This window comes from Electrona antarctica, assembly GCF_951216825.1.
Source record: "Electrona antarctica genome assembly, chromosome: 7".
Classification (NCBI taxonomy): domain Eukaryota; kingdom Metazoa; phylum Chordata; class Actinopteri; order Myctophiformes; family Myctophidae; genus Electrona; species Electrona antarctica.
The window spans coordinates 29,632,184-29,657,336 of NC_136812.1; the positions used below are offsets into that span (position 1 = coordinate 29,632,184).

General features: G+C 40.8%; 3 protein-coding genes across 5 annotated transcripts; 1 reads left to right on the forward strand and 2 right to left on the reverse strand.

Annotated features, from left to right (window-relative positions):
• Positions 1–56: 56 nt before the first annotated feature.
• Positions 57–5,204, reverse strand: LOC306926060 (hematopoietic SH2 domain-containing protein homolog). Of its 3 annotated transcripts, none has more exons than XM_079505301.1 (6): positions 5,136–5,204; positions 3,573–3,703; positions 3,356–3,407; positions 2,824–2,989; positions 2,082–2,363; positions 57–1,412 (listed from the first exon to the last, which is right to left on the reverse strand). In XM_079505301.1, the coding sequence occupies exons 2-6, from the start codon at positions 3,589–3,591 to the stop codon at positions 915–917; spliced, it is 1,017 nt and encodes a 338-aa protein (XP_079361427.1). In that variant the 5' UTR covers positions 3,592–3,703; positions 5,136–5,204; the 3' UTR covers positions 57–914. The 3 variants fall into 3 exon arrangements, with proteins under 3 accessions (XP_079361427.1, XP_079361426.1, XP_079361425.1); XM_079505300.1 differs by having other exon boundaries at positions 3,336–3,407; XM_079505299.1 differs by having other exon boundaries at positions 3,318–3,407.
• A 1,415-nt stretch (positions 5,205–6,619) lies between these two features.
• On the reverse strand, positions 6,620–14,889 carry LOC306926027 (ras-related protein Rab-8A). The gene is made up of 8 exons (XM_079505230.1): positions 14,697–14,889; positions 14,094–14,154; positions 13,526–13,586; positions 12,773–12,850; positions 11,868–11,957; positions 11,050–11,115; positions 9,254–9,304; positions 6,620–9,115 (listed from the first exon to the last, which is right to left on the reverse strand). Exons 1-8 carry the CDS (start codon positions 14,818–14,820, stop codon positions 9,026–9,028), a joined length of 621 nt encoding a protein of 206 aa, XP_079361356.1. The 5' UTR covers positions 14,821–14,889; the 3' UTR covers positions 6,620–9,025.
• LOC306926026 (sterol O-acyltransferase 1-like) lies at positions 14,447–24,974 on the forward strand. Its single transcript, XM_079505229.1, is given in 15 exon segments — positions 14,447–14,589; positions 16,833–16,931; positions 17,138–17,197; positions 17,307–17,414; positions 18,580–18,710; positions 18,713–18,747; positions 18,749–18,830; positions 18,971–19,055; positions 20,181–20,226; positions 20,350–20,476; positions 20,605–20,702; positions 20,784–20,882; positions 21,039–21,174; positions 21,408–21,553; positions 24,308–24,974. Coding segments are annotated over 14 exon segments (1,233 nt in total). The 5' UTR covers positions 14,447–14,589; positions 16,833–16,923; the 3' UTR covers positions 24,380–24,974.
• The last annotated feature ends 179 nt before the right edge of the window (positions 24,975–25,153 follow it).

Consider the following 25,153-nt stretch of genomic DNA (forward strand, 5'->3'; position numbering starts at 1 on the left):
ACATCTGAGACTTCTGTGATTTTAGATTATCCGGAAAAATCAAGTCATCAAATAACAGTTAAAAATATAGCACTTTAATTCCAATTTCCTAGACGGTATGGACATCCACGGCCAATAGATGGCAGTGTCTCATAAATTACAAGAAACAGTGAAATTCCCCATTGATATAGTAAGGACGGGTTTCTTTGTAATTTTTAGAATAATATAAAAGTTGTCAATTTTAAATAACAAAATATATATGTATCACAGTTGTTGCAAGCAATAGGGCTATCATTTGTCAACATATTATAAACCCGTAGGCACATACTGTATAACTGTCTCCCATGTTTCCCTGAACAGTAGTTGTTTTCAGCTCTGGATATTTGATCAAAATGCTGTTTACCTGCGTCACACACGGTTGAGAATGGATCAGCTTCTCATGCTAGAGCTTCTGGACCCTTTAGGAATCTACAAATCCAGTCTTTAGTTTGGCTTTGGCATGGCTTTTCACATTCTCTCAGTCTTACCTTTATAGGAACATTTCCATGTAATGGACGTGTCCCTGTGTCCCTGACTTAGAAACAATAGCTACTTTTCAATCATCACCTCATCTCTCCTGCAAATAGTAGTCAGTTTGTGTAAAATGTAAGTTTTATGTTAATCTGGATTTACACTATGCAAACAGGAAAATATTCATGTACATTGGTTAGTAGGCCTATATTTAAAAGCATTTAAATGAAAATACATAGCCTACAGTACCATTCAGTCATTAGCACATCGCACATCTCACTTTCCTTTACAGTTAGAAAGGTAATATACATGACCCTCCTTTTTGTCTCTTGCTCACTCTGAAATCGGCCACCAGTGAGTTTCATTTATCCATTTGTAACTCTGAGACTTAAATTGAAATTTAGGATTTTACTGTGTGCTGTGTTTTAGTAGTATCCAGGGGCAAAAGGTGGAGGTGGCAGATACTCTTCAGGTAATCCACTATCAGATAGTCTTATAGTATGTCTGGAAGATGGTGGCCCATTGATTTCCTGCTCCCCTGGAATCTCCTGGTATTCATTTTCAGTAGGTTCACCTCTGTCTGTAGACTCTGGATCAGTCAGTCTGTGCTGCTGCAACATGCATTTCTTTTTTTGCAATGTCTTCTTGATATTCATTAGGTTGATGGCTGCTGACAGCTGCACATCACCGTTCCTTACTAATTGCGTGTCTGCAGACTGCTGGCCATCATGTGTGTTTGACACAGTGGGGAAGACCACTGTGGACACTGCTGCAGAGCTAGATCTGGTACAAGCCTGGACCATCTTCTTCTGTGTTAGTGGTGGTAGAGGTGTCCTAGCAGGGAGGTCAGGAAGCTGATCTGGCTGGGTGGGGTTGACCAGATATTTCTTCCTTGGCAATGGCACAGGCCAGAGAGCCTCCACCTGAAATATACAGACAGCATAGTGTTGTCAATCACTATTCACTATTTTTTTAATTATAAATCCTTCCATTTGAGAGCTTCAGATGATGAGTAGAACTGTTCTTGTGGTCATTAATTAAGCACCTTTAGGAGTGAGTGAGTGAATGAGTGAGTGAGTGAAAGAATGACATTTTATTTCTGTCTTGTCTTACAACTCAACCTATCCCTAATATGATTACAATTAAAACATCAAAAACACAATTATAAAACATTACATTCACTTCTCAGTAACATAAAGCCAAATTGAAATAACACAATGAGCCACTTATGTTCTTCGTTTGCTAATCCCAAACTCTATCAACAAATGCAAATACAAGCCATTTAGTCTATCTGCATCACTTAACTTAAGTCTGAATTTTGACACCTGTTAAATAATGTAACTTGTAATTACATTCAAAGACCTTGTACCCAGAGGCTTTGTTGCTGCGAAAATTGGCTCCAGCCTCCAATTACTATTTGTTACCAAAACTACTTTTTGAAAGCTGTCAGAAGGTGCGTTGTTAATGAACAATGAGCTGGCCCTTAATGGAAATAGAAACTTAACTTGACCTGCAAAGCATACTTGTCAACCGTAATGATTAACCTATACTGCCACCTCCAACAATGCACATCATTCAGAATCATTCTTTACCTCAGCTGGAATTTTAGACATTGAGACATAGTCATCTTCCAAGGATGGGTAAAATGTGTTTGGTTGGCTTTTAGTGACAGCAGGTCTCTTGGTAATATTTGGAGAAGGGACTTCAGAGGCCCCTAGTGCAGTGGGGCGATGTGGAAGGGCAGGCGGCAGGTCATCCTGTGGTTTTCGTTGACTGTTGTTATGTGGATGTTGGAAGATATTAACGCCATTACAATTCAGTGGTTGCCTTTGGGGAAACAGGAGCTCAGCATAATCAGCTCCATCCTTTGATACCTTTAATATTAACAAAGATACAAAGAAAGAGAAATGTTGTGTTGACATTTTTGAAAATGCATCCGTTATACAGTACTAGAAGCATCTGGTGGAAAAATACAGATACGTATAACTAACATTCCATATCATTGCCTTATATGCATTCCTATAATCATAGATTAGACTAAACTAGTTTAGTGTGTGTGCCCAGGGTGTCTCATACCTCAGAATTTGCCACTACAGTGTCAGCCTGTTTGTCATTTATAGTTCTCTATAATTATGAACCACTCGTTTTTACTAATAAGTGTAGGCCCGTTCCCTGAAGACATTATGATTGACTGTCATTCGTGGACAATGAATACACTTACAGTACAGTATGTGCATCCTTGGTGTCTGGCCTTTTTGTCTTATTTGACTGAATTTAGGCCAAAACAAACACATTGTGTGATGTGTGTACTAGAATTAAAGAAAATATTCTCACCTGTCCACAAGGAAGAGTCAGTAATTCATTGAAAGGCATCATGGGAGTCCTGCGGTGAAAATCCACCAGATCCTGGAGAAACCTGTGACGTGTATTCTCTCCAACGATGACATAATACCCATCCATCAGGGCATCTATCATGTAGTGCCTACAGCGGTCATCAGCGCTACAGGTTTACATGAGAGCACAGCGCGCACACACACACACACACACACACACACACACACACACACACACACACACACACACACACACACAGAGTCAGGAAGAGGAAACAGAACAGGACTTTGAACTGTAACACTGAGCAGGGGAGAGGTGACTCACACCAGGGAGGATTTGTTTGTAATAGGCCTTAAGATCCACGCTTAAATGCTGAAGCAAAAGTGAATATGTTCTAATAGTATAGTATACAGACCTGCCATGGAAAAAACATGTTATTTATCATTTGTGTTATAAGGCTGAGTAAGAAGTTCTTTATCCTACAAAACATTCACCGATATGAGAGAGTGTACCCAATCCGGCTCTCACTGACTCGGATGAGGAAATAGCCTGGAGGCTTGGACAGCAACAGCTCCTCTGCGCTCCTGTGAAAGACACAAAATAATATTTTCTTTAAGGCAGCTTATACCTTAGCAAGAAAACTCATTGCACACATTTTAAAACATGGCCCTCATGATTCCTTGTTGTCTGCCAAGCATTGCAGATGGCAGACAGTGATACGCAGTCATTTGGAATTTTGCTGCACTTACTTCCTGGAAATAATACCATGGAACCATTCTGGAATTATTCCATTCCTGATGACAGAGTGGAGTTGAAACTGTTTGAACCAGGTAAAAACAGAATGGTGACCCTCCACCCTGTCCATTTCCACAAAGGTGTCCTAAGAGGAAAACAAACAGTTCATTTGTGGTTTAGCAACATCATAACTACTAGACCAGGCAGACAAAAATATAGACATGTCTCAATCTGTGTGCACACTAGTTTGCAAAAATAGCCTATGTTAACAGGTGAACTGCCAATGTCACTCATTGATGTGATGATCGTCACACATGGAACTGGCAATGGTGATATAAGAAAATGTATTATGAGTTGTCTTCCCATTATCATCCAGTGTTCTTCTGTCACACAGTCGATGTAAAATCGTGCAAACATTGTTCCTCAATCCATAAATCAACAAAGAGAAAGAGGAAGTATTGTATTGTATTGTATTGTATTGTATTGTATTGTATTGTATTGTATTGTATTGTATTGTATTGTATTGTATTGTATTACATGGTGTCAGCTTGTGCAGTCATATTTCTGAATGACAATGTTCAATTAAATATAAAAGAAAATGTTTCAACTGCCATAGTCATCTTAAGTGTAGGCATGTTAATAGAGACCCGTTGGGTCCCTGATTAGAAAATGTTCTGGAATGGATATGACATTTAACACAAATTAAGAGAAAGATGATAGCATACATCCTCGACACCAAGGACGATACCACAGATAGAGAATATGTCACACGTTTGGTTGATGTTGACAGAGGACAGTCTAGTTCTTATGAAAATTAGATAGGCCTATGAGAATGTTGCGGCTACTAACTATGTAAGAAAAAAGGATTTGCTGAAAGATATAAAACCAACGTAAAACTGTTAAGACTGTCGTTCAAGGCTAAATTCATGCCCGTTCCTGAAAAATTACACACACACACACACACACACACACACACACACACACACACACGTCTGCTAGTCACAATGTGGGACGTACTATAAGTAAAGTAAAGTATGTACCAGTAGGCTAAAAAATAATAAATAATAAATCAAATAAAAATAATTAGGCCACATTCCCAAAATAGTATTGTTACAGAATAGGCTAGTCACAAAACGAGCATAAATACGAGCTAGTACTACTTTACAATGTTTGTTTTAACTGGGTAACACCTGTGCAACAACTTAAAAGATACATGCCATGCCCCTTCATTATTTGTGTGATAGTTTCTTCATAAACCCAAACAACAAACTTCTGCAAGTTTAGAATGTCTTTGAATAATATTTATCAGACATTGGTTGGTGACTCTTGCAGTCAATAAAGGATATTATTTATTACCCTTTAGAACTTACATCAATAGCAGCATTCTAGCACCAAATAATAGCATAATAATAGCATTCCAAATAACAGCAAATATCTAGGAGTAACAGAAAAGCCAGAAACTACGAAATGCTTCAGTAGCCATATGTTATATAATAAACTACCGGTACGTAATACTACGTATTTCTAAATGTAGGCTAATAATAAATCTCAGCTATTCCAGCGTCTCTAGGACTTACCTCGTGCGTGAAGTGTAGGTAATGACAACACAGCAGTTCTTTCAACTCAACAAACTGCTATCATTATCACCCATCACCTGTGGAGGGCGGAGTCAAACTTTCTCACGCAAACATTAGCCGATCTACAAGCTCACAACGCGTCGCGGTGAGAAGCGTTGTGAGCTTGTAGATCGGCTAATTTCAACAGGCGATCGCGTCGTACAAGTCACAGTGCTGTAGGAGAACAATGAAGTACAGTAAACATTTCAGGAGTGCTTTGCAAAACAAAGTGGCTACGTCAGTGATGTCCTATTCCAATGACTATAACAAGTCACATCTGCATTTTACATAGCTCCAATACGTTCCCTCAGTCCCTACGGTCATTCTGTAGCTCCGATATGAGCTACAGAATGAGTGTAGCCTGCCCTAGGGACTGAGGGAACGTAGGGCTACACTTTACAGTGCTCGTCATCATTCGTCATGCCGTTCTGTTCTGCCGTTTGTTGAGAGATCTTATACCCTTTTAATATTGTTGTTTAAATCACTAATCTTAAGGGCCAATTAGTTATGGCATAGTGTGTGATCATATGATTTTACTAAATATTATGAGTAGCCTATGTTATATTGTCCCAAAAGCCCCATAGGCCTACTGTCTGCACCAGACAATGATCATAAGTTGATGCTCAGGAAGTATTGAGAAATGGATGGAATACCGGATAACGACTGAAATGACCATAAAATAACCCGAGGAAAAGCAGAAGTTTCTGCATGAGAAGGGTACATAATATAGAATTGATGACTCGTCGGAATCCACCTTTTGCATTGTTAACAATTAGGCTATAAATGGGATAGTGTTGACCAGTGCTCAGACTTCTCGCACTGGCATTGGTGATTGTAGGCTACTTACTGAAAGGGAAATGAGTTTTGAAGCCCAAAGATCTCTGTAATTCATTTTATATTCATTCTATTATTCAATCTGTAATACCGTTTAACTTTCTGCAATTTGATTAAATACATGTTAACCTTAATACTACTTTTGTGACAAACGTTTTGTCCGCTCTTAACTTCACCAATAAAGGACGCGCAGAGATAGCATGCTCCAATTTGACAGGAGAACGATATCAAGATTCGTGAGCTGCTGTGACAGGTCACAGGAGGATGTCAAATGGAAACTGGAACACAACCACCTTAAAGACTACCTGCACTATCTGCATCGAGTGACCTTGGTACATAGAAATTGATTTATTGGAGATGTTTTTTTACATAGGCCTACATTGTTTTGATTGTATTGTTTCGCTTTGGCAATGTAAACTTGTTCTCTTATGCCATGATGCCAATAAAGCCCTTTGAATTGAATTGTGTGGAGAGATGAAAAGCAGAATGATCAGAAAGTTGTGAATTTAAAGCAGTCTGGTTTTATTCTCAGCATTATGTCTAATACCTATACAGCTCTTTCTGACCACATAATATACAGAAATGTAGGCTAAGAATGAAGAAACTAGACATTTTTAAAAGATCTCATTTTAATAAATCAACAATAGAACATATCTACAAAAAGGTGTAGATCAATAAGATTTATGAAAGTACAGTACAATCATTGTATAACGTTTATTTACAATTGTGGAAAAAAGCTAATCTTTCCCATGAAACTCACCAATAATCAGCAACACAATCCAAATTTAGTTTTATCCAGGGATTGCGAAGGAGATCTTCACATAAAAACCACAAGATTTAGAACGTGGCAGAAATTACAAGAGACTAAACCTCCTTTCTGTAAGTAAAGCCCAATTAAAGTGTGGTCAAGCCACAGTTTAGCCACCTGGATCTGAATGTGAGAAACAGCTGGTTTAACAGTAGGTGCTGAAAAGTCTCACAGGTCCAACAGAGTTAACAATGATGCCATTGTAATGGTCCCCATCCACAGGTCAACACCTTGGTGTTTCATTAAGGGATTCTGTTGACTGACTCGTAATCACAATTAGAGATTAGTTGCAAATTGCAACATCTCAGGAAGCTCACACCGTCATAACTGATGTGAATTAAAGGTTTTCCTATGACAATGCAAACAAGCTCCACATTTAACACAACAGAGATCAAAGAATAGGAAGTGACATATAGGCAAAGAGCCAAAGAAAATAAAGCTAAATGTGAATAGATCCTTTGCAGTTATAATCTCAAAGCTTGTGATCAAGTCAGATGTGCAAATCTTTCAAACGTCCTGACTCCTATCGTCTCTCTTGATGCATAGTTCAGAGGGCCACGGTGGACCAAAATAAGATGTGATGCCATTAAATTGGAGCGAGCTCGGAGGAAGCAAAGGAAGATGGAAGAGTTGTGGGCCTAAAATATTTTTTAGGGGGAAGAAATCCCCTGCCTTAATTATCGCAACACTCACATCACCTTCACAAAAATATGTCAGTGCTAAGATGTTTCAGGAAGCCCAGCTGTGCTCTTACCAAATAACTTTTCAAAATACCAACTATATAGTAATTGGTGAACAAAAAAAAACATTGCATTGTGTCTGTGTGTGCTTTCAACAAAGTATTTTAACAGACAAATGAAGTGTACAGAACCCATGAAAGAAAACTGGAAAAGTGCATAATAAAGAAGAATATAAAATGGGCACTTGACTAACGCTGTTTGTCCATTCCATAAATACTGTTACAGTAAAGACCCTTTTTCAAAAGCCCAACAAAAACAGTTGCATACAATTTCCCACTGTGAACTGGAAGAAACGTATTTAAACAGTGACGTTAACACCGTGGCTCCCTCTGTCAGCACAGTTATGCAGCTGTAATGCCGTCTGGTGTTTAGCCAAGGGATTACCAAAGAGAACAGTGCTGCTAATCCACCAATATTCCACTTTACCTCGCATTCACAGGACTTAAAACCCCAAATAAGCACAATTACAAACTCCATGCTTAACCTATTTTTAAGCTACTTTTTTACCCAAGACCCCTGCCTCAATACCTGTACGCGAATACTTGAGATAAGATCGCACAGATACAGATAGCATTGCACACTTAACAGACCAAGAGTGTCACTACCATGGTTGGAATGTCAGTTTTTACAGAAGGAAATTAAAGAGTAGGAAATTAGAGAAAATGTTCCACAACACAGAACAAAGAAGGGTGAACAGGAAAAATGGTCTGGCACCAACAAGTCATAATGCATGCATCTGTGCCTCACTTGATCAAAAGTTAGATCAATAGAACTTACAGTACAATCAGTGTGCACATGTATTATAATAGCTAGTGTGGTGATACGTAGCTAGCACCATACTGTGGTCTTATCAACTCACATACAGTAAGTAATAAATTGACAAATTATGAGGCCTGCTGTTATGATGCAAAATATGGGAATCCAGTGTGCATAAAGGTAAGTGGTGATAAGCAGCCAAGCAATAAGCTTGCACTAAATAATGCCAGTGAACGTTAAGAGAAGCCGGTTAGGCATCAGATGAGCTCATGTTCAAGACAAACAACCTTTAAAACATAAAAAATGAATTGTTGCAGTGGTTTCAGTTACAAAGAACTATGGGTAGTAAGAGATTTGTTCATTTCCTGCTAAATACCATCAAGGTTTCTCAAAAAATACTTTGAAAGAAATTCTTAAAAAAAAATAAAACCTATGAGGTCCTGTGAAAATTGTACATACAGTAACAAAGGCCACAAACTTGTGCATATAAGCACTGAAAGAAGCACTTTCTCAGACAACCTCCTTATTTTTTCAATGGTTAGAAATAAGCATGGCGTTTTAGGACATGGATAAGCTTAAGGAAAACAGAAGACAAGAAAAGGAGGAGTAGAAAGTGACATGGAAGAAGGGATCTGAGCATGCTACGTCCAGTTCTGTCCAGTGAGGGACATAGTTAAGGCCATGGTGAATGTTGACACTCCTCTGTCCCCTACTCACAGGAGTGTGCAGCGGAAGAAACTGGGTTTCTTGGGCTGTTCTGTTATCTTCACCCCTTGATTGCTGCCCTGTGGGTTGTTGCCCTCCTGAAATACACACAGATAAGAGTACATGCAAGAAAGAGAAGAGTATGAACATAAGACATCATGTATATAGATACAGTAATAGCACACTAATTAAAATCACTGGCAGATTAAAACATAATATTTGAGTGTCATTCTCACCAGCTTCTTGTCCATTTTTGCCTTGATGTCTCTGGCAAGAGTCAAAAAGGCCTGCAGAGCCAAAGGGTAAAAAAGCCTGGTATTAGCAAATCACACATGGTGGTGCGAACGAAAATCCTGGGTAGCGAGGCTAATAGTGGTGAAACCCAGACCAAATACATGAAAGGAAACTTGTTTGTCTTGATATTTTTTAGGATAATAAGTAAAATAAAGTAATCTCAGCCACTGCTCAAATGTAATTTCAGAACCCTGCTACAGACTGAGGCCCTCATTTATCAACCGTGCGTACGGCAAAATATGGGTGTACGCCGAAATTACCGCAATTTTCGGCATTTACGATTTGCGCCAAAGCTTGAATTTGAACTTGTGCCAAGACAAAAATCACGTCTGGTCGGGAGCTGTCGTACGCTTTGTCCTCACCTGTTTTTCTGTCGTAGAACAGCGGAGCAGCATTGTTTGACCAGCTGAGAGGCTGTCACAGGCATCGAAACATATGTATTCACTCCTAAAATGTTTATATAAAACTGTATAGGTATGTATATGGGCTAAATGTAAAAAATAAAATAAAAAGTAAAGGAATACATCAACGATGTGTCTTTGTGTCATATGGAATTAGGAGATTTCCAACTTTACAAGCAAGCAATTAAAATGAGATGGGTAAGCCATTTAAACAGTGTTTTGCATGATGAGCGCATACATGCGAGGATTTGTGCTTAAATATTTCCATAAGGGGACGTTGGAGAGTATAGTGCAGCGCTGCAGCTGCGGAGAGTCCCAACTTGGGTAGCCTACTGTAGCCTAATCTACAGCAGGCTGATGTCTTTCTGGAGTTACAGTATCAGCATGTGCAATCTCCTCCTCGTTTAATAAACCGACGCGTCGCTCGAATGCCAAATGTGCCGTGCAAGTGGGAACGCATCGGAGATAGTATAGGCTAAGCCAGCCTGCAGCCCACCACCACTGTCCAGTGCCACATGAGGCTACGGTTTTGGCTGCAATATTCATATAATTGACAGTTGACAGCGAGGCCATTTAAATAGACTGTCGAACGTGCATGGTCAATTGGTCACGGTGTCACGGACGGACCACAGTGATAGAGAGAGACAGATAGACAGGACAGGAGATGCACCTTGCAGAACAGCAGCGTGTGTGTGCGCGCCTATTTGTTATATAATTCATGGTTCACAGGTTCAGGTTTTCGTTCACTAATATATCTTGTTGTATATTAAATGAATAAAGACTTTAATAATTGAATATACAACTAACAACACAGTGACAGTTGCTTGCAAATTTTGATATGTGCGTGCGTGCGTGCGGGGGGGGGGGTGAGGCGGGCAGCAAGGGAAGCGAAGCGAGAGGAGAAGCAGACAGGGTAGTCCTACAGCTTTATTTAATTCATGCAGGTTTATTTATTTAAGATACAACAAGTTGCGCGTGCGTGCGTCTGTGTGTGTGTGTGTGTATGGGAGGGGGCAGCAAGGCAACTTAGGCAAGCGAGTGATTTTTTTTTCCCTGTAACCATGGTTTCCAGGTCGTATTGCAGTTGTTCATGTCGCAAAAACGAGGGCGAGGCTTGATTTCATAGGGCGTGCCAGATTGATTTCAGCCGTCACATTTATTACTGCTAGGAATGAAATTAGGAAGGATCAGCTGTTTGCGGTCACTTTATAAATGCCGACGCGACGTGGGTGTACTACGAAACCTACACTCGAATTTGGGGCAGAATTTACACTCAATTGATAAATGAGGGCCCCTAATACCTAAGAGAGGTATTAAAGTAAAAGACTTGAACTCACATTCTCCACGTTTATGTTGGCCTTTGCACTGGTCTCCATAAACTTGATACCATACTCCAATGCCAGCTGACAGCAGTAGAGATAAGAAACAGTGACACTGTCAGTACTCGTAGTACAATTGTGAAGAATTATACAACATTATTATACATCGTTTCGAGGAAGCAATCCGATTGGTTGAAACAGCTTCTAGCCGTTCCTTAAACCAGCACAAAGGAACCCCTAATCAAAACAAAGATTTCAGCTGCTTTTTCTCTCAGAGCGCAGCAGACTAGGTGGCTAGGCTAGCTAGTTTCTTGGGACATTTGTGGTTGTAGTGACTACATCTGTCATTAAAAATATATAATGTTTCAGCGATTATCTTAGTTTTAAGGGTAACTGTTGTATAATTGCAATATTACACTCAAGGGTGTTCTTCATCCTCATTAATGCACATTTCGGAACCTGCCCGTTCCTACGGCACCGCAGGCGTGCATTCATTCAACGTTTCGATCACTGGGATCTTCTTCCTTCTGTACTGCCGTTTGTCCAGCACCTGGGCTAGAGTGGATGTGCATGTACTCACCATGGTCACATCTAATCCCTCTATTAAAAACAATGCTCAATGCCGACAGCCAGTCAGCAAATGGATTCATGAATGTATGTATATAGATAATATTTTAGGCCAATAAAAAAAAAGATTTTTTTCCCACTTTAAACAAACTGTCGGACTACAATTTAATTCATCATAGATGACTGGCATCCAAGTACTACAGATGGGTACTGCATTAAGTACTAGAACAAAGGGTACTACACTAGTCCAACAAATTCCATTAACCCACCTTCTCCCCTTTGTCCTTGGACACCTGCCGTTTGTCATTGACGTCGCATTTGTTCCCAAGGACCATCCTCTCCACATCTGCTGATGCATGCTGAAAAGGAAAGGAGGTCATGGCAAACAGACAGGAAAAAATTAAGTGACAACTGTAGTTTATATTTCCGTGGATTAAAGCAAAATAAAATCTCACGACTGAAAATGTTTGCATGACTAAGTCCTAAATGTGCGATTTGTGAGACAGCATGAAAGGAACTACCCCACACACTAGAGCCGATTCCTAAATAATAATAATCAATACAATATGTCGTCTTGGAATCAAAAAGACTGAAATCAGTCGTGGCGACTGAGAACTTTAATCCATGTATTTGTGCTTCAATTACACAGACATAAAGGAAAAGGAGACATGGCAAACAGACAGGAAATACTACTGCATGTCACTGTGACTAACAAGTAGAAACCACGTGTACACACTGGGCAAGAACTGCTACTGAAAGTGTCTCAGCAGGAAGTACAGCCCAAGGAAGTTGCGTTGATGCTGCGCAGATCGGTTTACATTACCCAGGCAGGAAAAGTCTTGTGATTGGTCAAAAAGACAGCTTCCGGCGAAAGTACATTTAAGTAATCACTTTCATGTCTACTTTCATGTCTACCTTGTGATAAGTACTCCCATGTGACATGAGAAAAGCCTGTGAATGAGTTTATAGGAATGACAACTACTGTATATAGGTGGTCACACACACACACGTGGTCTCACACACACACACACACACACACACACACACACACACACACACACACACACACACACACACACACACACACACACACACACACACACACACACACACACACACACACACACACACACACACACACACACACACACACACACACACACACACACTTTACCTCCTCTATGTTCCGTATCCAGTTCTTGATGTTGTCAAATGACTTCTCGTTGGTAATGTCATATACTAACATTATTCCCTGGAGAATTCACAGATGGTAAACAGTTAAAAATGGGTGGTTTGATCCAACCAATGAAAAGGAAAATGAGGGTAAAACAATTAAAACATTTGATCTGGACCATATAAAGTCAAGCTTGAATGAGTATATATTTTTTGAATCGTCATAAGTTAAACTAAATACATTTGTTTATGTAAAACTGAACTAACCAATAATATCATGAATCATGGCTCATTATTCTTCTCATCAATCTTCAACTTCAAACTGAAATTCTGTGCATTAAGATATGCTCACTTCACTTCTCAACATTCAAATCAAATTCCTCCCAAAGCTCATTTGGAAATATATCACGAATGACGATCATATTACAGAGTTGAACGCTCTCAAAATGCTTTATGTGGACTTGTCATTACTATTATGGCTATTTGTGGACAGCATAATGTGAAACAAATTGAAATTGCAATTTAGTGACAAAAGGGACTTATGCTGGCATGACATTAACTTAATTATAGAGTCCTGGCTGTATTCCATGACAATGGATTGAACACACCTCTAATGTTTAGGTATGTAAAAACAATGCAGGGCATGATCATGCAAGGAATGTAGAATTAACTATGGCAATGAGTTGGGGCTGGCACTGGAACTGGCAACCAATGCCATCCATTCAGTTCCAGTTGACATAGTAATGTTACTTACCATGGCTCCTCTGTAGTAAGCTGTAGTAATGGTCCGGAACCTCTCCTGCCCTGCTGTGTCCCTAGAGGGAAAATAAATATTTAAAATACGTATTTATGCAACTAACCCATGTCACTGAATGCATTAGATGTCTAAATGTCTGGTAATGTCTGTAACCTGGGACATGGTCAATGATATCAATGATTATGTGAACATCGGATGGATACAGCAATAATCTGGACCCAAGTGGCCTCAAATCATATATAAAATGTCTCCCCAGGTATCCTTTCAAGCCTCTCACAAATTGTAAGTGTATGTCAAATGTCAAGTGTGTACCATGTGAAACACTTGACCTCTGTGTGTACAACAGAAGGCAACACACTAGTAACCATCTTATGGAAGACAGGGATGAAGGGGAAAAAAGTAGGAGACAAAAAGGTGCATGTGCTGCCATTTCTACATGGCAATGTAGAAATATAGTGGTTATTCCATAAGGTCCAAGTTATAGTGCATTGTACAGTCTCTAATAAAAAGATATATGAATTAAGCACAAAGGTTACATTTCCCTTGTGGGGTGCATTACCCTTACCATATCTGTAGCTTGATTTTCTTCCCATCTAATTCTATTGTTCTGATCTTGAAGTCAATACCTGAAAGACAGAGCAGAGGCAGGGCATTATACATTTCCTGTTCAATTGATCGTGTTCATGGCAAAGACACAAGACAAGCTGGATTTAATAATTTTGCAAAGTAACACAAAGCCTGGAGTCATGATGTCATGTAGCCCAATAGTGCATTGTGTATTTCAGAACAGGATGGGCTGTGTCAGTGAATAAGAACGGCTAACCAAGTTAGCTTACTGCACTTGAGATCACTTGACTTGACAGCTTTGTACCCTGCTAGCTCAGCTGGTACCCCACCCAAGAAACCGTACAGAAAAGTCTATGTTTACAGACCTATGACTGACTAACGTCTTTGACTATTTTACAATTCCGCATATAAAGTGTGACATTGTCTTCTCTCTCTCTCTTCTAGATGTACTTGGTGACAAGCCGCTTCCTGTAGCCTCTGGTTCATAACGAAAGGTAACTAACTGAAAAAAGTTAGCAACAAATTAGCATGACGGGATGGGCTGACTCTGGTGCACTTTTTCGGCCAAGACAGCAACACACAATTCTCAATTTTTACCAACCTATGGTGGAGATAAACGTTGAGTTGAAGGCATCTTCTGAGAATCTGAATAGCACACAAGTCTTTCCGACGCCCGAGTCGCCGATTAAAAGAAGTTTAAACAAGTAATCGTAAGTCTTCGCCATGTTATTAGCTATTTGCGGATATCCCGCCCGTCAGTCTGTCTACATTCAAGGAGGCGTCGCCGCATGTCAGTTTATAAGACTGCTGATTGGTCGAGCGACACGCCAATCTTGTCTGTCGTCGTGGCTCCGGAAACCCAGCATGCCCGAGTTTACGCTTCGCCTGATCTACAAGACCAAAACGCGTCGCATCCGCGACGTGTTGTGGGCTTGTAGATCGGCTATGGTCGTCACGCGACACCGTCGTACGGTGAAGTAAAAACCCCGGCTTCACTATTTCCTCTGGAGTTTGCTAGTTTTTGTCTCCACCAGGCCGAAGGCATGGGGAGAGAGTATGTTTTGCACTCCGTCCGTGTGTGTGTGTGTGTCCGTCCTTCCTTCCGTCCGTCTGTTACCAGCTAATCTCCGGCACCGTTAACCCGGTCGATGCCAAACTTTGCACACACACTCCCTGGATGCCAACGATGAACCCCTGCCCCACATTTTCCAGAACGGCCTGTTATAGCGCCACCATGAGGCAGCTTTTCACATTTTTTACCTAAAACTGCACCGATCTGCGTGAAACGTTGCATGCACACTCCCTAGAGGCCAAGGACAAACCTTTGACCTGCATTTTCCGCATCTGCCTTTTATAGCGCCACCAGGAGGCCGACTTTTGTAAAACACATTTTTTGATATTACTCCTTCAGATTCTGTCCAAAAATCTCACAAATCGTTACACAGTATCTCTATAGTCATGTGCTCAAGTCGGATCTGTCCGATATTTCATATTCCATCCTAATTGGCTATAATTGGCTTTCAAAGTTTGCAAGATTGCCCCGTTTTGAACAAAAGCCTCAAATCATGAACGCAGCATGCAATTTACGTGAACTCTTTCACACATTTTCTTACTAGGCTGAGGAATATATCCCACCCTTTTCACATTGGCCTGTTATAGCGCCACCAACAGGTTGATTTTTGCAAAACACATTTTTGGAACAATGCTATGAGTGATCTGGCTCTGCATTTCCTCAACAAAATGAAGAAAATTGTTGCAAAAAACAAATAAACAAAAAAACATGTTTATATTACTCCTAAACATTTTGCCAAACATCTCACACAGTCCTATCCTCCTGGTGGAGACCTGTGCCCAGAAGGGCACTTTTTCTAGTTATCTATGTTTTTATGTACTTGGTCTCCCCGGGCTTTGGCTATTCACTGAATCGTTTTAAAACGCAAAAAAAAAACAAGCCAGTCCATGTGAAGGACATTGAATGCAGTTGTCTTTTATGGCATGTTATATTATTGTGTGCTATCAAACAATGACTCCGCCTGCTCGGTAGCCACTCATTTAAATACAAACAGCTGACAGATGTGTTGTGGGAGGATCCGTTCAGTTGCTTTTTGTTAGGTTTCAGCTTTAGTGCTCTCAGATTCTCACTTTCGCGATTTGGAACTAAGTAAAGTAACGTTTTGAAGAAAAATGCCTGTGAGTAAATTGTTGTTTGCTTCATATAGCCTACTGTCTACACACATCTTGTTCTATTTGAATTTGTATGTCTATATTTGTATATATTTTGTTTAGTTTAAAATATGTTTTAATAGTGTAACTGTAATGATTACACTGTAATCTTTGTAGAACTGTCAGAAAACTACTGGTACTACTGCATGACGTTTGCAACACACACACACACACACACACACACACACACACACACACACACACACACACACACACACACACACACACACACACACACACACACACACACACACACACACACTGTCTGTTCTATTTAGGACAATTATGTAACTAAGTTAACTGTTATAAAAATGATGCTGCTTGGGTCATGCCTAGACATGCCCCCGTGTATTACCCTGACAATTCTCTCCTTAGACAGTAGAGGGCATTCTAACTCCAAAATTCAACTTGGAGACAGTGTGACTCATTGGCTGTACACTGACTGTACAACAGTATTATAAACTATACTTGCTTCATATATTGTATCTAACATATTCATTGATCCCCATTTTAGCTGGCCAAAGACCTGATGTACCCCAGCCTTGCAGAAAACACAAGAAGAAGAGGCTGGTTCAGAGTCCCAACTCTTACTTTATGGATGTCAAATGCCCAGGTGAACAATACTGTGTTTTCCCCAGAGAATGCAGAGATCATACCAAGTGATTATATTCCCTCAAATCCAGACAGACAAATCAAACTTGTTTTCTAACTAGTCTTTCATTTTGCTTTGAGAAGAGAATTATTTCAAACATCTATACTGATTCATACAATCCTGTTCTTTGTTTGATAAAACTGCAACTTGCGGTTGTCTCCCTTTAGGCATCTCCGTCCACCCCATGGCCCGGGCAAGCAGTTTGTCAACCGCAGGTCCCTCTTAGAGTGAGTTAAAGAAAATTGATATCTTATGTATGAAGCTTGTCTGTATATCCATGTAGTCATACTGTGTATGTGTGTTCCTACTTTCTCTGTATTCCCTGTTTGTCCCTAGTGAGCTGTTTGAGGTGAACCATATCAGGACCATCTACCACATGTTCATCGCCCTCCTAATCCTGTTCATCCTCAGCACTCTGGTGGTTGACTTCATCGATGAAGGCAGGTAAGATACACAACCTGGATGGTACAGTGATACGTGTGAATTGGTGGGGTTTTGTCTGTTGTTGCTTTCCTATGTGTACAACAATATAATATTTATATGTATGGCGCAACCACTTCACATATAAAACTGATGAATTCATTATAAATGGTAGTTATTATAAAATACTATTTGTTAAGGAATAACTACTATAAATTTGTCAAACATATTGTTCTGCGGGGCACGATGGCACAGTTGGTAGTGCTGTCGCCTCACAGCTAGAAGGTCCTGGGTTCGATTGCCGCTCGGGACGCTGTGGGTGCTGGCGGCGTGTTTCCTCCTCCTCAGTGCCCATACCCGAGGCGGGGTTGGCGAAAGGGCCTTTCTTTGTGGAGTTTGCATGTTCTCCCCGTGTCCCCTAGGGTAGGTATAGGTACCCTCACAAAAAACATGCAGTAATCCTGGTCTCTAAACTGCCTCCCCCTGGCCAGCCGGGGTGCCTGATGGAGGGGAAAGGAACTGGTTGGAATAACGTGTTCCTTCCACGTGCTACGTCCAACCAGGGAAACTCCCCCCTGTCAGGTGTAAAGGAGCGACTTGGACACTCGGGCATGAAGGAAGCATGAGTTCAAGTCCGTTGCTCTCCCCATATCCCCCATGGGGACTAGGTTGGCGGAGGGTGTGTAGAGCCCAGGATCACATTAGATAATTGACACAGGGGTGAAAAATGGTTTACAAAATCGTGGGAGAAAAAAAACAGGATATTGTGCACTCCTATTTGTTCTAGTTCTGCTTTTTTCTGTCTGATGTAAAGCCCAATATGTGTTCATTCAGTTTTGTTTGTTCTGATATTTAAAGAGTGCAGCATCATTGATACTTGGTTTTCTTTATTTTGCTTTTGTTTCCTTTTTTCTATGTGACAACTAATTTAAATATGAATAAGGTGGGCTTAATGAGCCCATACCTTTTCGGTCAATCTGTTAACCTTTATTCTGTGAAACCTCTGTGTTAAATCATGAGTGAGATAAACTAAATGAGCTTGTTGTCCTTCACAGTCATGGATTGTGATTATTAAATCATAACATTCTGATGGTGAGATGTTTTTCACCCGCTGTCTTGTTGAAAGAGAGTAAAAATCTCTCAAAGTCTCATCTCTACGAGGTGTTTTGTCTTTGTCTCTCTGCTTCAGGCTAGTACTAGACTTTGACCTACTGGTCTATGCATTTGGACAGTTCCCCCTGGTGGTGTGTACATGGATCTGCATGTTCCTCTCTGTGCTTGTGGTTCCCTACACCCTCTTCCAGCTGTGGGCACAGAGTCTTTAATTTATGTAATCTGTGTCTATTTTTACCTGAATCCAGGTGCGTCTGATTATGAAGGTCCACTCCTTTGTCAGAGAGAATGTACCCAGAGTCCTTTCCTGGGCAAAAGACAAAACCAGTATGTATGCGGCATGCCTGTTGCAATACACTATTGGCTTAGTTGGCAATTTTACTGTTCTGTATTCAGTAGAAACTATTTCTGTGCTCCATTATTGTTGTGTTGCTTGATTGGTGAGTTGTCTTCTCTCCCATCTCCAGGTCCAGGTCCGGTTGTCCCTCAGTTTTCTCAGTATCTCTACTTCCTGTTTTCCTCCACTCTTATCTACAGGGACAAGTACCCCAGGTAAATAATTTGCTTTTTGTCTCCACCAGGCCGAAGGCATGGGGAGAGAGTATGTTTTGCACTCCGTCCGTCCGTCCGTCCGTCCGTGTGTGTGTCCGTCCGTCCCTCCTTCCGTCTGTGAACAGCTAATCTCCGGCACTGTTAACCCAGTCGATGCCAAATTTTGCACTCACACTCCCTGGATGCCAACGATGAACCTCTGCCCCAAAATTTCCAGAACGGCCTGTTATAGCGCCACCAGGAGGCCGCTTTGTGCAAAGTTTTTGGACAGTACACCTACAGATTTTGTCCAAACATCACGCAAATTGGTACACAGTCTCTCTAGAGCCATTCAACGAAACGGGTCTTTCAGATTTCTCAGACTCCATCCTGATTGGCTAAGATTGGCTTCCAAAGTTCGCAGGAGTGCTCAGTTTCAAACAAAATGCTGCAAATCATTTCCGTGAAATTGTGCACGCACATTCCCACTAGGCCGAAATACCAAATGAACATTTTCAACTCAACCTCATGGTGGCGCTATAACTGGCTGAAAAGTGTTTTTACCTCTAACTGCACGGATCTGTGGATAACTTTGTTTGCCAACTCCCTAGAGGCCAAGGAAAAACCTTTGCCTGGAATTTTTCACATCTGCTCTTTATAGCGCCACCAGGAGGCCGACATATGTAAAACACATTTTCTAATATTACTCCTTCAGATTTTATCCAAATTTCACGCAAATCGGTACACATGCTCTTCATAGTCATGTGATCAAGACGGGTTTGTTTGATTTCTCATAATCCACCCTCATTGGCTACGATTGGCTTCTAAACTTTTCAGGAGTAGCCCGCTTTGTACCCGTTTTGTACAAATCGCCACAACTACTCAACGCAGCGTCCGATTGTGGTTAAACTGTGCATGCATATTCCCACTAGGCTTTGGAAGAAATTAGCCTCATGGTGGCGCTACAACAGGCCAAGCCGCGTCACACACACACACACACACACACACACACACACACACACACACACGTTTATATTGCTCCTAAACATTTTGCAAAACATCACACACACACACTCCTATCCTCCTGGTGGAGACCTGTGTTTTTTATGTTATCATTGATATTTTTGGAGGCACTTGTTTTGGCAGGAATCCAGTAATCAGGTGGGGCTATGTCGCCACAAAGTTTTTACAGGTAACTATCTCAGTTGTGCAACTTTAAGCTAATGTGTTGCTCACTGGCATTATGTAAAACCAGGCTCTGGTTTCTGGAAATTGATAAGTCTCTCTCTCTCTCCACATCTCTCTGACACTCCAGGTGCTTGGTTGTCTTTTTTATGCATACTATGTGTTTGTGCGACTGTGCATACCACAGTTCCGCATCAGTCGGGGGCTGTTTGACCTGAGGGCCATGGTTCTTTGTGTCTTCAACTCAATCCTGCCAGGTAGGCTCATCCTATCTAATGGATATAGCTCATCCTATCTAATGGGTATAGCTATTAAATGTTTGTTCAGTGTAATGTATTGTAATGATAACGCTGACAAATGACCTGTCTTTTTGCCTCTCCTGTAGGAGCGTTGGTTCTCTTTCTGGCATTCTTTGCCTTCCTCCACTGTTGGCTCAATGCATTTGCAGAGATGCTTCGCTTTGCTGACCGCATGTTTTACAAGGTACTGTTCTCAAGAGATCTGTAGAGTCACTCTCGTCATCTAAAACTAAATTGTCATTAAGTATTGCTTTGTTTTGCAAAGGATTGGTGGAACTCAACATCCTTCGCCAATTACTATCGCACTTGGAATGTAGTTGTCCATGACTGGCTGTATTACTATGTGTACCGGGACTTTTTGTGGGTGAGTGTTTGTTTTTGCCATCTATGCTAATTCAATGCAAAGATAATTACAATGCAAAGATTATTATTCATGTAAAACTCAATTGGCAATATTCTGCTGCTGATACAAATAATCAATGTTAAAGACTTCCTCTCCCCTCCCTCTTTGTCATTCTAGATATCACAGAAGCGCTTCCGAGCAGGAGCCATGTTTTTTGTCTTTACAGTGTCTGCGGTGGTCCATGAATACATTCTGGCCATCTGCTTTGGCTTCTTTTACCCCGTCCTATTCTGTCTCTTTATGTGCTTCGGAAGTAAGAGGAATAACATCAACACCCATTACAAATGCATAAGACTTTGACACATAATTATTGTAGGTTTCCACTACTGTAGTGTACACTGTTCAGTGCTAATGCTGTAAAATGTGTTGCTATATTTCCTGTCTGTTTTCTGGGTCACACAAGTATGGCTCACGTATGCGACTCTGCCATTTTTATTATTTGATCCCTCCACCCATTTCCTCTTCTCTTCCTCCTCTTCTCAACAGTGATGTTTAACTTCATCCTTCATGACAAGAGGAAAGGCCCCATCTGGAACATAATCATGTGGACATCTCTCTTCCTCGGTCAGGGGGTCATAATCTGTCTGTACTCTCAGGAGTGGTATGCCCAGCGACATTGCCCCCTGGAGGAGGTAAATTATCTAGTTAATCCAGACTGTCAAAAATAATGATCAATATCATGTGGATCTCAGGAATAATATGGTCATGGTTTTATAATTGCTGAGTTGTTTGTGTGTTTTGTTTCCCATGGGGCAACGTTATTCATTAGTCAATAATAGTCTGATAGCTAAGTAATGTTAGCTAGTGGACTAGTCACCAATGACTAACGTACTGGTCACAATTCTGGATTGCTCACCTGCTGCAAACGGTTATTGTCTCCACCAGGCCGAAGGCATGGGGAGAGAGTATGTTTTGCACTCCGTCCGTGTGTGTGTCCTTCCGTCCGTCTGTTACCAGCTAATCTCCGGCACCGTTAACCCGGTCGATGCCAAACTTTGCACACACACTCCCTGGATGCCAACGATGAACCTCTGCCCCACATTTTCCAGAACGGCCTGTTATAGAGCGTCGCAGTCCCGCCCCCTACCCTGGACCAGGAAATGATTCTCCGTTCATTTTCCTCATAGACATTTCAGAAAGTATTTATTTAAAGACGTTTACGCCACGGACAAAGCCAACTCGAGTCGTGACAAATCATGACAACAAACTCAATTTTTTGGGCCGAACAAATAATTAGAAAGAAGGAAAAAAACGGCAGGTTACAACACTTTTTTTTGTTGTTTTTCTTCTTTGTAATTATTTGTTTGGTCCAACATATTGTTTGTGTTGTCATGAGTTGTCACGACTCGAGTTGGCTTTGTCCGCGGCGTAACCGTCTTTAAATAAATACTTTAAGAAATGTCTATGGGAAAAATGCATTGGGATTCATTTCCTGGTCCATGGTAGGGGGCGGGACTGCGACGCTCTATAGCGCCACCATGAGGCAGCTTTTCACATTTTTTACCTAAAACTGCACACTTAACTAAAACTTTGACCTGCATTTTCCGCATCTGCCTTTTATAGCGCCACCAGGAGGCTGACTTTTGTAAAACACATTTTTGGATATTACTCCTCCAGATTCTGTCCAAAAATCTCACAAATCGTTACACAGTATCTCTATGGTCATGTGCTCAAGTCGGATCTGTCCGATATTTCATCCTAATTGGCTATAATTGGCTTTCACAGTTTGCAAGATTGCCCCGTTTTCAACAAAAGCCTCAAATCATGAACGCAGCATGCAATTTACGTGAAATCTTTCACACATTTTCTTACTAGGCTGAGGAATATATCCCACCCTTTTCACATTGGCCTGTTATAGCGCCACCAACAGGTTGATTTTTGCAAAACACATTTTTTGGATGATTTGAGGCAAAATGCCTCAAATCATCCAATTGCCATCAAAGGCGTATGAAGAAATGGCACTTTTTTCACATTGGCCTATTATAGCGCCACCAGGAGGCCACAACCTGACCTGCCCTGGTGGAGACCTGTGCCCCGAGGGGCACTTTTTCTAGTTCTGCTTGTTTGGGAAAGCACAGACTATGGCATACTTGGGGAAAATAAATAACAGACAATGCTCAGGAAGACCTGGGTTGAACATTCAAAAGTTGAGCCCAGAATAGACTTTCTGAAAACAAACGCCTCATTAGGACTGACCGGGAGAAGGTTTAAAATGTAATTATTTGGAAAAAGTAAGTGTGGCTATAAATGTGTATGTATTTTTTTGTTTTTGACCCAGGGATACACCAGATTTCACCCAAACTGAAAAAGAGACAATATATTACAAACTGATGGTTGATACTAAAATAAAGTTGATCTGGTTATAGCTGTGTTCACACTGGCAGCTACAAAATAAACAACATTTGGATTGTAGATTTTGTAGTGGCTACAAACGTTGGATGTCACTGGCTTCCATTGAAAAGGAATGGTATATTATTTCCAAGCCTTTATATTTTTCTCGCTCGTCGGATGCATGTTTGATAACGTTAACGTTACACAGACATGCCGTATTGTTTTGTATCTTTTGTTGACCCCATATACTGTAGACCTACTTACCAGGCAGCCATAGTGAAAATACACTAGTATTTGGGTAGTGGCTCCCAAATACTATCCATGTCTCCTCCCTTCTCCACTCCCTCCATTGGTTCTGGGTTCCTGGTTGCTTGCTGCCCGCACGGAGTGCAAAACTCTGATGCTGGTCTTCAAAGCAACCAAAGGTATGGCACCCCAATATCTTCAAAGTCTGATCCGACCGTACAACCTGCCTCGCTCGCTCAGATCATTCAACACAGGCAGGCTGGCAGAGAATTCACTAAAACAGCCGGGACAACACTCCACACGTCCCAGACTCTTCTCTCTTCTAGCTCCAAAACTATGGAATAAACTTCCAAATGCAATCAGAACTGCAGACTCACTTCCAATCTTCTGTCTGAAACCCACCTCTTAAGACTCCATGTTAGCTCGTAGCACTTGCCGTAGCACTTGCACTAGCCTCGACGACCTTACAGGCGTATGCAAAGGCTAAATTTATGGGGAGGCATACTATGGTCCGACGGAGCATTGGTTCGACATGTGTCCGCTGCTCCCGTGCTTGCAGTTATATGTATGTATTTTAGATAGCATTTTATGTAGACATGGCACTCAATAGTCAAGTGTATACTCGTAGCTTTACTGAACAGATTTTCTACTCTTAGACAGATGCTAGGTTCTTGGCTTCTTTATGATTCTTGATGACTATTTTGTATGTATTTGAAGTATTACCATGTGTTCTTGCTTATTGTAATAAGCCTGTAATTAAGCTGGAATAGAGTTGTATTTACTAAAGTGTGATGGTGTTTTTGTTTCAGCCCTCCCTCCTAGAGTTGTTAAAACCTCGGTCGTGGAGCTGTGACCATCGGAGTCCCGCAGACATACTTTGACAGGGTTGACAAAGACCAATCACTGATCAGAATGAATGTGACCAGGAAGTGGACAGAGAGGCAACAAGCCTTGATTATTTATACTGTAACTATGTACTGGAGGTCTTGTAAGAATCTGCCAAAACCGAACCCCCTCTGTTGGCAAATTCACAAAGATGCCTTATTTATTGTAATTTCTGCTAAGGACATTGAATACCACAATTAAACAAATTAAGCTACATTCCAATGTTATTTGTTGTGATCATGTCTGAAAACACACTGTGTCAATATGATATCACAGTTGAATGGAAAAATGTATCTAAATGCAGTAATTATTCATATGAACTAAAATAGCAATTGCAGTTTTGTATTGTCTGAAATGAAAAGGTCTGCTGTTGATGATGGAGAAGAAACCTGCTAAACAACTACTGTTTGGTTTACTGTAGAAATAAGGATTTCACCAGACCTTGAATTGAACCTCAGTGGCTACTTAAGCCTGATTTATACTGTACTGCTGTGTATGTGTTGTGCAAAGAGAATAGACACTTGTTACCTTTTACATTTGTAATGGTACTGGGCTTTACTGAAACAAAAAATTAAGGTTTAATATTGGAATTGATTTAAAGGGTGGAGAGAAGAATGTGATGTTTCTAATAATGTCGTTCCCAGTGAACTGACTAAACTGACTTTTCAGTCAGTTTAGTGTGTTGTGTGTGTGTTATTATGGCACAACAGCTGAATGTACTGTAGAATACAAGTGAAGTATTGTAATTAGGGGTGGGAGATATGGTGATA

Bases quoted from the DNA above. Each gene is read 5' to 3' on its own strand.
- LOC306926060 (XM_079505299.1), bottom strand. From the start codon at position 3,688: ATGGACAGGGTGGAGGGTCACCATTCTGTTTTTACCTGGTTCAAACAG. The intron at 3,408-3,572 runs GTAAGTGCAGCA...TGTCTTTCACAG, and splicing joins CATGGTATTATTTCCAGGAA to GAGCGCAGAGGAGCTGTTGC. The intron at 2,990-3,317 runs GTGAATGTTTTG...GTAAACCTGTAG, and splicing joins GGGTACACTCTCTCATATCG to CGCTGATGACCGCTGTAGGC.
- LOC306926027 (XM_079505230.1), bottom strand. From the start codon at position 14,820: ATGGCGAAGACTTACGATTACTTGTTTAAACTTCTTTTAATCGGCGAC. The intron at 13,587-14,093 runs GTAAGGGTAATG...TTTTCCCTCTAG, and splicing joins AAAATCAAGCTACAGATATG to GGACACAGCAGGGCAGGAGA. The intron at 11,958-12,772 runs GTAAAGTGTGTG...TTTCCTTTTCAG, and splicing joins GGATACGGAACATAGAGGAG to CATGCATCAGCAGATGTGGA.